The sequence below is a fragment of the Physcomitrium patens genome, chromosome 3 (assembly GCF_059467195.1).
Source record: "Physcomitrium patens ecotype Gransden chromosome 3, ASM5946719v1, whole genome shotgun sequence".
NCBI classification, from domain to species: domain Eukaryota; kingdom Viridiplantae; phylum Streptophyta; class Bryopsida; order Funariales; family Funariaceae; genus Physcomitrium; species Physcomitrium patens.
The window spans coordinates 18,379,142-18,392,450 of NC_143412.1; the positions used below are offsets into that span (position 1 = coordinate 18,379,142).

Consider the following 13,309-nt stretch of genomic DNA (forward strand, 5'->3'; position numbering starts at 1 on the left):
GTGCTTTTGGATGAGAGCACGCATAGAGGAGGGGAAGTGTTTTTCCAAGGACGACGCAGGGGATGAAGTCGAGATGTTCTTTTGGCTTTGGCTTTAACAATCAAAAGCGATGAATTCGACTTTGGCGCGGCCAATGAGTCAGACAGCAAGCAGCAGCACGGCGATCGCTCCATCCTGCTATGGAGTCCAGCTCGGACGAGGATCGCCGTCGAAACCGCGGACGGAGAGAGATTAGAAAAGGTGCATAAGCCAGGAAGGTGGCGGAGCCCACTGAGCGAGGACGCTGTTCCACCACAAGTCTTGATCGGAAATGGTGACCTTCGGTTGCGGAGGTCCACGCAATTCTCTTGGGAGAGCTCTAAGCCATGCACTTGCCCCGTCCCGTCACGGGTTGCCACTTGATGTGGGCCAGATGAGCCGTCGTCTCCCATCACATCTCGCCTTCCCTCCCCTCGCTCACCTCTGGATTCTTCTTCACAGTTTTCAACACCCTCGCAACTTATCGCTGTAATGGATCAGTTAAACGTTAATTGTCGGGGCAGAGTTAAGAGCAGCAGAGCACACAGCGCTGGTAGGACTCGGACCGAGATCGTGCGTTGGAATTAACTGAAATATTCGAAGGAGAGGAGTGCAACAAGAGTTGATGTAAGTGAGAATGATAGGGGATGTGACCAAGCAATTTGATACGATGGTGTGAAAATTCATCCTCAGGAATTACGATTCAACGCGCGTGTGGAGTTTGGTTGTGAGATGGAAGGTAGCACAAGGTGCTGATAGATCAAGCGCTTTGCAGAGTAGCCGAGTGAGAAAGGTCAACTTCTTGTAAGTACTCTGAAAAGGACGATTTGGATCGGAGCTCTTAGGGTGCGCAAGGGATTCGTGAAATTTGAGTGTTATATTCCTGATAATGGTTGCGGTTATAAGTTGCGGTGGTTTTTATGCGCATTTGCAAAAGGCGGCCTATCTCCGATTTTGATTTTGAAACGGTCGTCCTTGGCGGCCGTAGTTATGTTCAGGCATGCTAGTTTGGAGGTCGTCTGAATTTTTTGAGCCAGTTGTGGCGGTTTGTGTTGTGCCTTGGGAGGGGTGGCCAGGGCAGTGCACTACCGCTTTCCTTGTGGAGACATTTTAGCGTCATTTGGAGGCTGGATGAATTTATTTTGGGCCCTTCTCTCCCTGATTTTGTTTGTTCATATTGTCTCTCTCTAAGGTAAGGGCTTTTGCTTATCGCTCTCTAGAAGGGAAAGAGAAATAACTGTGAGCAGATCCCCTTCGAACATCTGTTTCATCACTTGGGCTCTCATCGGCCTCTACTAGTACTCTTTATTTGCCTATAGGACGTGTGCCACAAGTTCTTACTTCTCATTGTGTGCTTTCCATCGCAATATTCTGTTTCAGGATGGACCATCGTAGAATGCATTAATTTTAGTACAATCAATTACGAACAGAAGACCTTGGGGAAAGAGGATATGAAAAATGGATAGCTCTTCTGCAGACACCGGGGGGGACAAGCCTAGGGTTTTGAAATCTGCCACTCTTTTATCGCGAGGGTTGGGTTCAAGTGGTGAAGGGGCTGGATTTCGTGGCCAATCTGGACCTGCTCATGTCAACATGGCAAACGGTGGTTCGGGTCCACAGAAGGACTACAGCTTGCACGGAACACAACTGAATAGGAAAGAAGGGGCATTCGCAGATCACATCAATCTAAACGAAAGGCGAGAGGTAACTACTGGATTCCGATTCAGTTTAATCGAATATTTGCATGTGCTCGACTTCTTTCGGCTCATATCATGGTCAGATCTCACTTCGGAAAATCTTCGGTTATTAGTCAAAACTATTAAAGAGGACAAAGCTATTGCTAGGAAGTGCTTCGACAGAGCCGAATGTTCATGGAGAGGTAGCATGTTTTCTGCATGCTTTTGTTTAGTACATGAATGTAATTGGTCTACAATTTACTCGTATTTTTTTGCAGGAGCTACAGCCGAGCTTGCACGCCAGAGATGTTGAAGGGCGAGTAGCAGGGTTTGGAGGAGGCCCGTCAGGGGTGGGTGCGCACATATCTGGAGAAAATCCCATTAAGCGCGACGAAGAAGGAAACCATGAGGATGATGTTAGTTTGATCCGACTTTCACTTTCTGCGTTTATTATCGAGACTTACATATTTATTAGTACAACATATGAATTTTGCATTAAACTATGGTGATCTGAGATGCCGACTCGAAGATGTTGATTACGGCGGGTGTGTCTTGAAGCACCTAAAGAATTTGTTTCAAGTTCATGATGGCTCCCTAAATTGTGGCACAGGTCCCATGTCAAACAGGGGAAAGGCGGAGCTGCTGATGAGTTACCAGGCGATGAAGCAAATGTGAGCTCATGTTCACCTCTTCCATTTGGGAGGCAAGAGGCAAAAGTTGTACCCTTGGAGTCCATTCATTCAAAGGCCAAGGGCGTGGAGATTATTGCTGATGGTTCAGCTTTGGTGAGTGCTGCATTTATTTTCAGTTCAATCGTCTATGCCGTGAAGTTGTTTACTAGAAGTGCTTTTGCTTTGGTGGCCATATCAGGCTGGATGTGGTGGTTGACATCTTGCTGTCGACCATGATACATGGTCTTGAGTCACAATAATTGAAGAGATTCTTGCTTGTCCATGGCAGGGTGATGATTTTTGAACTATACTGAAAATCTTTATTTTAATTACAGAAATCGGCAAACAATTCAAAGAACGAAGCTTCCGGAGCATCTGCGTCAGTGCAAATTGCATCTGAAACGACAGAAAGAAATGGACCTCCGTTGTCTCAGGCAGTTGGAGATGAAGACGCTACCGTCGGTCCTCCTCCATCACATGCACCTGGGGATGATGCAGATACAGCTGGACCTCCCCGACCTCCAGCGGCAGCTGATGAAGCCACGGTAGTACCGTCTCCCAAGCAAGGGAAGGGTCAGAAACAGAAGCCTACTTTGAAGAAGCCTGATAAACTGGCTCCGTGTCCGAGATGCGACAGTTTAGACACAAAATTTTGCTACTACAACAATTATAACGTCAATCAACCACGCCATTTCTGCAAGAATTGTCAAAGATATTGGACAGCCGGAGGTATCTTACGGAATGTTCCCGTGGGAGCAGGGAGAAGGAAAATCAAACACAGCAGCTCGCATCCACGCCATGGAGCGGTGCCTGATATTCCTGCGGTAAGGCTAGACTCCTTAGATATGGCGCAGCTGAGGCCCTGTCTTTCACGGGGATCGTCTGTTCCACACCAAGTTTCTCCCCTGCTTACCTGTAATGCCAGCAGTCCCAGTAATCTCAATAGCCTTCTCAATAGGCAAGAGAGGGGCTCCTCTGAAGCTATTACTCAAACCAGGTCCATGCATGTTGCTGAGGCCGTGAGAAGACATTACATTTCAGGTAACACACCTGTTGGTGCAGACTTGTCTCAAGCAATTTCTTTCAGTTTTCTTTTGTCTTGTTTCGCTTATTGTTGTCGCTGCTTATGGTTGGAATATGTCAATCTTTGTTTACGTTGATGTTTTACCAGTTGTTTCTCAGCGATTTTCCTTTGTGGGAGCGAGAGGTTGGATGCACTTCATTTTTTGTATTGCAATTCTTTGACATGTTTCATTTTGTATTCTCTTTCAGCAGAATCTCAGGTGAATATTGCTAGTGATTCTGGGAACAGGTTGCTCCATGCTGAACACAGCGACGGTTGCGAACCTGTATTAGCTTGTGAGGCTGAGAAGGATGACTGCGTGGAGGCCTGTACAAGTTCGGCAACTGGTTCTCCTTCTCGAACGAATGTAACACCGCCTACTCAAGAAGCGCAATCGATGCTGAGAGGTCCTCCCACGACACTTATTCCTGTTTGTGGGGGTGTTGTTCGACCAGTAGGAATTTTGGACGGGTCAGTCTGGACTGCGGCGCCCTCTCCTTTTGGACTTTTCAATGGTTCGTGGCCTTATGGCTACAACGTTGGGTGGAGTGGTCCAGCCCCAGGCGCCCCAGGCCCTCCAATTTGTCCGCCTGGAGGCACCTTAGTTTCCTGCCAGCCTGCAGTTACATGGTCGTCACCTCCGAATGGTATTTGGTCAGGAATCTGCTGGGGATCAACTCTCATTCCAGGGATGCCCACGGGGATGCCTGGGCCGCCTTGGATGTCGCCTGGATGGGGTGGGGGTTGGCCCATACCTTGGGGCCCGGACGCAGCAGCAGCTGCTGCGGCAGCATCAGCATCGGCTTCCTTTCAGACTGCTTCAGCTCCTATGTCTGGAAGCGGCTTTCCCCCTGTTCAGAGCAGGTTACCTATTCGTCCGGTGCTGAATAAACACCCACGAGATCGGCCAGACCTAGATAGGGTGGAGAGTTCACTTTGGCTTCCAAAGATGGTGAAGGTAGACGATTCTGGGAGTGCTCCACGAAGCTCTGTTTGGACTGCTGTGGGAGCTGAGAATCGGGTGGAGACTGTCGTATCTGGTAGTAATTTTAAGGCGTTTCTTCCAGTGGCAGACAGCAAAGCATCTGACACATCATAGGAAGCAAGTGAAATCATGACAACCCAGCTGCTGTCAACATACTTGTTTCCTCTAAAATAAAGTAGGTATGAAAAGCTCCAGTATTGCTTGCTGCTTTTTATTTAGTTTCTCATCTTTTTTGGCATACCTCCGTGAAATCTTTCTTGAAGTTTCATGTGGACATGTGGGGTCTCGCCTAGTCGCTGCTATGTTTTTCTGTATACCTGCTGGTAACTTACACTGTTATGGTTCTTTTTTCTTTTCTCTTCGCCAGTAACTATGTTTAAATTTATTGAAGTGTTTAATAATTTTTTACTTGCTCGCACTCTGCGACGGAATTGTAACGCAACACCTGAATTAATGTTGCTATATTTTATCTTGGTCGTTGACTATGTATGATGTTTCTTCTTCTTGCATAGAGGTAAGTGTCGAATCTTCAGTTGTCCACTCCAAGTTTCATGCTGTAACTTATTCCGGAATCTCCGATACAGCACATTCTCCAGATGGCTGGTGTGGCTTTTGGCTTTGAACTTGTACATAGATAGCGAGAATAACCATGAACCGGTTCATTTGACGAGGTTTTTCTTTTCATGGCACTTGTATGGTTCGGTAATGCTGTGCTGGTATTTGCACCGAACTGCTCGAAGTTCATGGCTTTTCTATGGCCGGCGTACCATTGGTAAGGGATATCACAAAGCACGTTGTACTTCATCTCTGGCTGCAGTCTTTAGATTGTGCCTGCTGTTTGAAATTTATGATTCGTTTTTTTGTTAGGATCTGTTATAAATCACTTCAATATGGCAAGGTTTTTGTCCTCTTGGTTTCTTTTTTGTGCCCTACGACGCAATTTGTGCTATTAGTACTAAGGCACAGGGAAACTTTTCATGTTGAACCACGCCAATGCATTGTTCTGACGGAGGGGCCTAGTAAGTGACGGAGTGTCTCCAGCAGACAGATGAATTTAGTGGCTAACATTTAGCCAAAGGTTGTGCGGCTTATGTCATGACACCGTTTGTGCAGATCAACACTTTTACCTACGGTTCATCATATGCCTGTGCATATCCATTGTAATAAGGGCTGTCTTGTTCCTTGTGATGTGTGGAACAAGGACGCCTCAAGAGTTTAATTCACAACAGGGGCATGTTGGAATTTTATTTTTAAGAATAAACCAAAGAAAAAAACAGAAAACTCGTGATACACATGACGGACAAACTGGTTTCATCTGGAACTTTCCGTGGTAGTAAGTATTCGTACTACCTACTACGTCTCGGGTCATCGTATTAACAGTAATCGTCATGTGGGGTTTTATTTCCTTTTTATAGTTACGTTATATCTTCATGTACACTCTTTTCTGTAAATATTTGTATTGTCAATTGATTCTACTATTTACTTGTAGGGTGGTATCCTTTTTACCTTTAGATTTGAAAATTCTAAAATTAATCTTAGGATTTTTTTTTATAGGACAGGTCATTTAGATTATTCCAAGCGAAGAAAGGTGGTTTTCGATCTCGCCCTAATCCTACCTTGTCGTTGCGGCGCTTCCCCAACCGGCCTCCGGAATTCAGGTCGCAGCGGCTACACATCGACCGGCGAGTGACGCGCGAGCTGTTCACAATCCAAACCTTCTCGAATGAATTCTCGTGTGCTACAGACGTGATTTCCTTCAAGCCCTTCTGCATCTTGCCTCGTGATTGCGAGGGCAGAGCAGGATTTGATGATCCATGGTTTGAACAAGAGCTCGCAATCAGAAATAGGGTTAACTCTTACTGCTGTGCCTTGTACACCACGAATGTTCGGATCTCTACACAAGGGAATTACCCAAACCAGCTGTCTGCTCATTGCGCGATCTTAAGCAACGAGACGAATCGAGCAGTGACAAATTCAAACAACGATAACCGTTTGAAAACAGGGGATTGTTTTGGCGATGACGAAAGTCTTCGTGGGAAGCCCACCACACATCATTCGAAAACCTATAAATCATTTGTTTACAACATGAGAGTCTTGGTGCTTCAGGACCACAAATCGAAAAAAAAAGTTAATATTAAAACATTCCAATAAAAAAAACATGGAACTAAGTATTTCCAACCATCCATCATTTGTATGTTAAGGAGTCATTCAATAAATAGTACAAACCTTTTAACCATGATAATGATTCTACACAATGGCATTATTGAAATGAGGGTGACCAGGGTTTAGCTAAATGTAGATCTTATTGGTTGCAGGAATTACAGATGTATATATTGGAATAATTTTGCTGTAGTTTTTATTGATAAGAATATATATTTATAAGAAAATGAATGAACAAGAGGAAAACGAGTTTAAAGTTTTAATAATTTATAATATATTATAATTGTCTTTCTCTAATAAAACACTTTAGGATGAAGATGTTGCAAATTGAGTTGGTTTTAGGTATGTAATTCAATTGTAATTTTACATTTACATGCTTTAAATGCATAGGGAGTGAAATCTTCCTTGATATTATGTTAAAAAACTCATTGTTTTTTTTAATTTTTAACCATAGAAACATTGAATAATATTAGAACAAGTAGTTAAAGAATAACATGTGGCATACACATTGTCTTAGCAAGAACGTAAGATTTTTGCATGTTGCATATGAGGGTATGCAACATATTGTTGCAAATGAGATACAATGTGCATAAGTTTTTGAAATAGACCTTATGCAAGCTATTATATGTTGCAAATCTTACACAAGGGCACAATATAAATAAGAATTATAGGTGAATTTTGGAATATAATATACGACATTCTTCATATACATTGTCGGTTCAATAAATAAATAGGTAATCTTTGTCAATCAATTGGCAAGACCACCAATTCGTGCAGCCATTGTTGAATCTTTTATTAAATAAAGATATGTGTATTTAGTACTTTGCAAATAAATCTGTCGTTTAATATGTGGTGTGCCAATGGAAGAATGACTCTTTGTTAAGGACATGAATCTTGAAGAACCAAAAACTCAACACACTTTTATGTAATTCAAAATGAATAGATATTTACTCAAAATTAATATAGTATTAATATTAAAATGGCTATTGCTAAAGACAAAAAGATTAGAAAGTCTTGAAACAAGACTAAGGACTAGAAAGACATTGATAAGAGTGAAGAAGGTTTCACTTTTGCCTCCATATATATTATCTAACTAGAAGCTACATAGTGATGTTTTGTAAGACCTACAACATGTGTCCAACTTGCAAAACATGTGTCTAACTTATAAGATAAAATTTTTATATGTGTACCACATAATTAGCTTGTTTTTCAAGCTATTAGTACTTAAGATCTATGAAAAACTTCTTGGCCAAGTTTCTAATCTACCAATCAACTATAAACACATTTAAAGTCAAATACATGCCCACAAAGCTATTAAAAAGCTTTGCCACTACATAATATCAAATCTATTTATCTTTAATTTTTTTTTAAAACTTCTTATTTAGGTAAATATGTAAGTCTGTGATATTATCCTTTCTTCTAGGAACAAGTTTCACAAAGCTATTAGTACTTGTTGCACATATTGATAGCTCGTGGTACAAGCTAAAGATGTGGTGCACATATAGGAAACTTGCCTTGCAAGTTAAAACATATATCTTGCAAATTAGACATGTGTTAGAGGTCCTATAGAATATCATCATGCAACTTCTACTTAGATAGTGTATATGGAGGCAAAAGTGAAGCCTTTTTCACTCTTTTTAATGTCTTTTTAGTCCTTAGTCTAGTTTCAAGACTTTCTAATCTTCTTGTTTTTGGTAATAGCTATTCTTGTTTCAATACTATATTAGTTTTGAGTGAATATCTATTCATTTTGAGTTATATAAAAGTATGTTGAGTTTTTGGTTCTTCAAGATTCGTACTTTTGACAATTTGACAAGAATGCTAATTCATTATTCTTGTCTTATTTTCAGAAGTGAATAAACTACCTCACTTCTATTGTTATATTTTGAAGGTTGCAGACTACCTACCTTTAATCTAATATTTTAGCTCCATCATAATGATTTTTTTCTTAAAGAGAGTGGACTATCCCTCTTTTTGGAAATTTTTCAATTGATATTAGAAATTACAGATTATCCTTTTCTAATTTGACTTATAAATTTTTTTTTGTCTATAAAAAAAAAATTATGGATGCTACTCTTGGCAAAAGGTAGAATAGATTTGTAACCATTGTAAATCTTTATGAGCTTGTTGACACTTTTAGGGTAGAAATCCCACACATCTCTAATGTCAATCATAGAGATAATATTCCAATGTCTATGGAAGAAGTCAACAATATAGTTCAAATTCTATGCCAAGAAGTTGTGCAATTGAGAGAAGTAAGTAGATCAAGTTTACAACTAAATCTAAAAAGTCTTGCTACTATAAGTGTAAAGGAAGAAATGATAAGTATGTCTAAGAAGTTTGATGGAATAAGATCAAAGTTTTGAGGATTTCTACAATAAATAAAGCTTAATCTAAGATTGCATCATTCTCATTACTTTGATAGATTTACTCAAGTTGGATTTATAGATGCACTTCTTTCTATGAATGTTCTTTCTTGGTTTGCACCTTTGATGGAAAAGAATTCATGACTAATCTATGATTTAAATTCATTCTTAGAAGTCTTTATGGCTATATTTTGAGAAAGTAATTAAAAAAGGGTAGTAGAAATCAAATTCATCTCTTTATAACAAGAATCACATTCAACCACCATATATGCTATTGAATTCCAAAACCTTGCTTCTTACATAGATTGAAATGACAAGGCCCTTATCAATCAATTTTGAAATGAATTAAAAGATAAAATAAAAAATTTACTATTAATGATGCTAAGAGTAGCATCGTTAATTTATTATTCAAACCATTGCATACAATAATCAACTCTTTGAAAGATACCAAGAACAAAGATTTAGTTGGAGAGATATAAATCAAGTAATAGCAACAACTTCTAAGTTTACAAAAGTTTATTCATCAAGATCGAAACCTATGCAAATTGATATGGTAAGTTTCAAAATTCTTACTAATCAAGAAAAGATTTGATACCATCAAGAAGGGTTATCTTTGTATTAAGGAAAATCTAAGCACATTGCTCAATATTGTCTAAAAAAATAATGCAACCACAAAACGAGGAGCATAGTTGCCAAAGAAGACAATGTATAGAAAAACCAATTTTTTTAGCTATAATAAGGATCATACAGCTGAAATCTTGTACAATACTTAGTAAAGGTTTTATCCTCTTTTCAGATCCTTCACCTTCTTTTACAATATAAATACAATAGAAATCACAATGTCTTACCCTTAGAGTCGAGAACCTCAACTTGTTTTATAGACAAAGACTTTGTTAAAAAATAAGAAATATTTCTTATTAAAAAAACCAAATGTGTACATTTAAAAATAATAGATGGTCGTTCATCATCATTTGGAGATGTCTCCTATGAAATTTTTCCTTTAAATGTAGTAATTTGTGGTCATAATAGCTTATTAACATTTAATGTAATTAAATCTCCTTCTAATCCAATTATTTTAGGATTATTATTATTAAAAAAAATATAATCTTTAAAAAGACTAGATTTCTTGTAATCTTGATTTTTTTTTTTTTGTAGTTTAATGAAAGGTTTTACTAATCAAATAAAAATCCATAATTCCAATATGTCCAAATCTTTATTAGTAGGTGTGAGAGTTTTCATGTATGTTGCAAAATAAGGGTCAAATTTTGTAACTAAGATTTTAATATAGATTTATTATAAGATTCTTAGATTTGATGTTCTAAAATTTTAGATGATCAAATTTCAAAAAAATAGTTAGTTACATGTACATATTTTTATCATTATAAAAGAGACATACAAGATGTATGTTTTAGAGGAATACAACTTGATGGTTTATTTTAAGTTTTTAAACTTGAATAAACATCTTAAAACATACAAAATGAATTGGTTGTTTAATTTAAAGCCCTTGCAATGTTAATAATCTAAATTCCCTTTGTATAGAAAATATAAAGTACATAAAGTATTTTCTTATGATTTCAATATAAAAATATAGTATAATGAAAATAGATATCTAATATAATAACAATGCAATGATAGTTGTTTTTTTTGAAGATCCAAAAAGCATAGGATAAGCAATCATTAAATTATGCTACATAATTTTTATTTGATTATAAAATATAATGTAATCATTAATGTGCAAGTCAAACAAATAGTCATTTTTGAATACAATATATAACATTTTGGATCTAGCTTTATTTTTTTGTATATCTTTATTAATTTCTTTCTTCTCTTAAATACATTTTTTTTTTCTTATAATTAAGTATTTTTCTTCAATACATATGAAATAATTCTAATGGTATCACTATTATTCTTAAGAATTGTGATGAAATTGAACAATATCTTAATGCTCTCTTTGGCTTTGCATTTGAAGCAATATAGTACTTAAATATTTTTAGAATACATAGCAAATTCCTATCTGTTATACAATTATATGTCTACTTATCAAATCAACAATTAATATGAATATAAATAATTGATAAATTTTAAATTCTAAGACACAAAAAAAAAAACATTGATTGAATATTTTAGACAAATAAAGTGATATTAAAAGACCAAGAAGTACTCCATGGATATTTTTTAATATAATTTATATAGGATAACAAGTACAAGTTACAAAAAAAAATTAATAAGATACTATAGTCGGTTAATTATATTTTATTTGTCTCTTAGGAAAAAAATAATACTTCCTCTAAATACTTCTAATAATAGTTAAAGGAGCCATATCATTTTAAAAACTTCGAATTGTTGATAATCATTCTATGAAATATTTAAAGTTGCATGTGTAGTTCATGTCCAACATGATACAAATAATGAATATAAATATTATCTAATTAAAGAAGATGAATTACAAATAAGAGTATAATTTTATTTTATTTTTGTTACAATTTTGATATATAAAGTACTAATAGATTCTTTCAAATTCTTATGCCTTTATATAAAAATCCTATCAAGTAATTACAAGTATAAGTTACATCAAGATAGGTTTAAGCACTCAATTCAAGAAAAAAAAAAAAGACTTGCATTATTACTTTTAAATGAAAAATTGAGAGGATTTAAAAAAATGTTGAATTTTTCTTACTTTCTTTTGCTTTTAGTTGTTAAAAATTCACAAATCAATATGCTTATCTATGAATAGCTTCATAATAATGTAGTGCAATTATTTAAAAATAGACAATAAGAAGTTCAACTTTTAAATAATAACTAGTATAACACATATCAAATAATAACAAAAGCATTCAAGGTTTCTTTTAATCAATGGTCCTAAGAAAACAAATAAAAACATACTTAGATATGTTTTTTAAAATAATATGCTTTAATGATGAAATTACCCTTACAATTGTTTCTTTAGAGATTACCATTTTATTATTGTAAAAAGATAGGTTATAACACTTTAAATTCAAAATGCCAATTGAATTGGATTTCACATTGGTTTGTAATACTCTTAGGCACTTTGATCTAATAGAATTTTTACAGCAAGTGAGATTAATAATTTAGAAAAAAGATTCAATTATAAACAAATTGGTATTTGAAGTGGTAGATATAATATTTTGAAATATAATAAAAAAAAATAGATCATTTGGAAGCCTAATTTTTGTGATGTTAGATGATTTCTTATAAGTCTTCCTAGTGATTCAAAGAGAGATTAAATTTGAGATTGTCTAAACTTCAATAATTGTATCCAATCCTTGAAGGGTGTTTACATTCTTTGTTTGCTAAAAAATATGTATATAATTTCCATGTATGTTATGTATATTGTTATTTATCAAAAATAACTATACCTTCTTACAATGGTGTCACTTTTTTGAGGAGCATGTATTTTCTTGCAAATAATATCTACCAAAGTATCCTAATGGTACGACATCAAAAGAGTAGTAAAGAAGGAGATAAGGTGCTATTACAAAGTTACTAAGATTAATAAGGACACAATAAAGTAGACAGATATTTAAATGTCAGAAAAGAATAATGAGATAGTTGAGAATTAGCATAGTACTTAATGGATCCTTAGTAGTAGCACTACAAGTTAAATAGTGTTGGGCCAAAAATTAAATGATTTCAATTGATTAATAAACTACGCCTTGTTTCTTTTTGATTATTATATGTTTCATGATTAGTCTTGCAAGGGCTTGTTTTGTGCTTGCTTATAATCTTGAAAGCCCAAATAATATATATTAAACTTAGAGATATGACATTTGTGGATTGATTTCTTTTTTTATTAAAAATAAATTCTTCTTTATCAAAGGGTATTAAGTTTTTTTTATCTACTAAGAATGCTTTAGACTATCAAGACATATTAAACTTAATTGACAAGACATATCTTAGAATACAAATTAACTTAGTAAATAAGGAATTTCTAAGAAAACATGTTATTTTAGGTACTTACATTGATGAATTTGTATAATAGACAAAGAAATATTAGGAAAAATATTAGAAGCAATATTGGAAGAAAGTTAGTATTTCTTTGAATTCAACAAGATCAACAATGTGAAAAATACAAAGATGGTTCCAAAAGAAATATAAACATGCAACATGTAAGCGAGTGGCCATTGTTTAAGTTTACGCTAAAGGTTGGCACTCTTATAATCTTTTTATATTATCTTAATTTGACTAATGGTCTATCTAATAGAACTCAATTAACTATCAAAAAATTCACCAATTGAGTCATTAAAGCTAAGGTGCTAACGAAATTTTTTTTTTTGCCTACATTGTATTATTTTCCAAAATCATACTAATTATTATAAATTCTAGTCTTTTTTATTTTCTAAGTTAGAAAT

At 35.7% G+C, this 13,309-nt stretch overlaps 1 protein-coding gene across 32 annotated transcripts; it reads left to right on the forward strand.

Moving 5' to 3' along the window:
* Nucleotides 1-398: 398 nt before the first annotated feature.
* On the forward strand, nt 399-6,655 carry LOC112280065 (uncharacterized). Of its 32 annotated transcripts, none has more exons than XR_016502215.1 (9): nt 446-1,210; nt 1,399-1,722; nt 1,973-2,110; nt 2,321-2,479; nt 2,701-3,406; nt 3,638-4,592; nt 4,998-5,185; nt 5,527-5,746; nt 5,968-6,655. XR_016502215.1 is itself a non-coding variant. In XM_024515042.3 (7 exons), the coding sequence occupies exons 4-7, from the start codon at nt 2,100-2,102 to the stop codon at nt 4,525-4,527; spliced, it is 1,782 nt and encodes a 593-aa protein (XP_024370810.1). In that variant the 5' UTR covers nt 401-822; nt 1,095-1,210; nt 1,399-1,722; nt 1,973-2,099; the 3' UTR covers nt 4,528-4,855. The 32 variants fall into 32 exon arrangements, 10 of the variants coding, with proteins under 10 accessions (XP_090105217.1, XP_024370810.1, XP_024370803.1 ...); XR_016502216.1 differs by having other exon boundaries at nt 5,973-6,655; XR_002969199.3 differs by having other exon boundaries at nt 5,154-5,185.
* Nucleotides 6,656-13,309: the final 6,654 nt, after the last annotated feature.

Bases quoted from the DNA above. Each gene is read 5' to 3' on its own strand.
- LOC112280065 (XM_090249091.1), top strand. From the start codon at position 1,477: ATGGATAGCTCTTCTGCAGACACCGGGGGGGACAAGCCTAGGGTTTTG. The intron at 1,723-1,972 runs GTAACTACTGGA...ATTTTTTTGCAG, and splicing joins ATCTAAACGAAAGGCGAGAG to GAGCTACAGCCGAGCTTGCA. The intron at 2,480-2,700 runs GTGAGTGCTGCA...TTTTAATTACAG, and splicing joins TTGCTGATGGTTCAGCTTTG to AAATCGGCAAACAATTCAAA.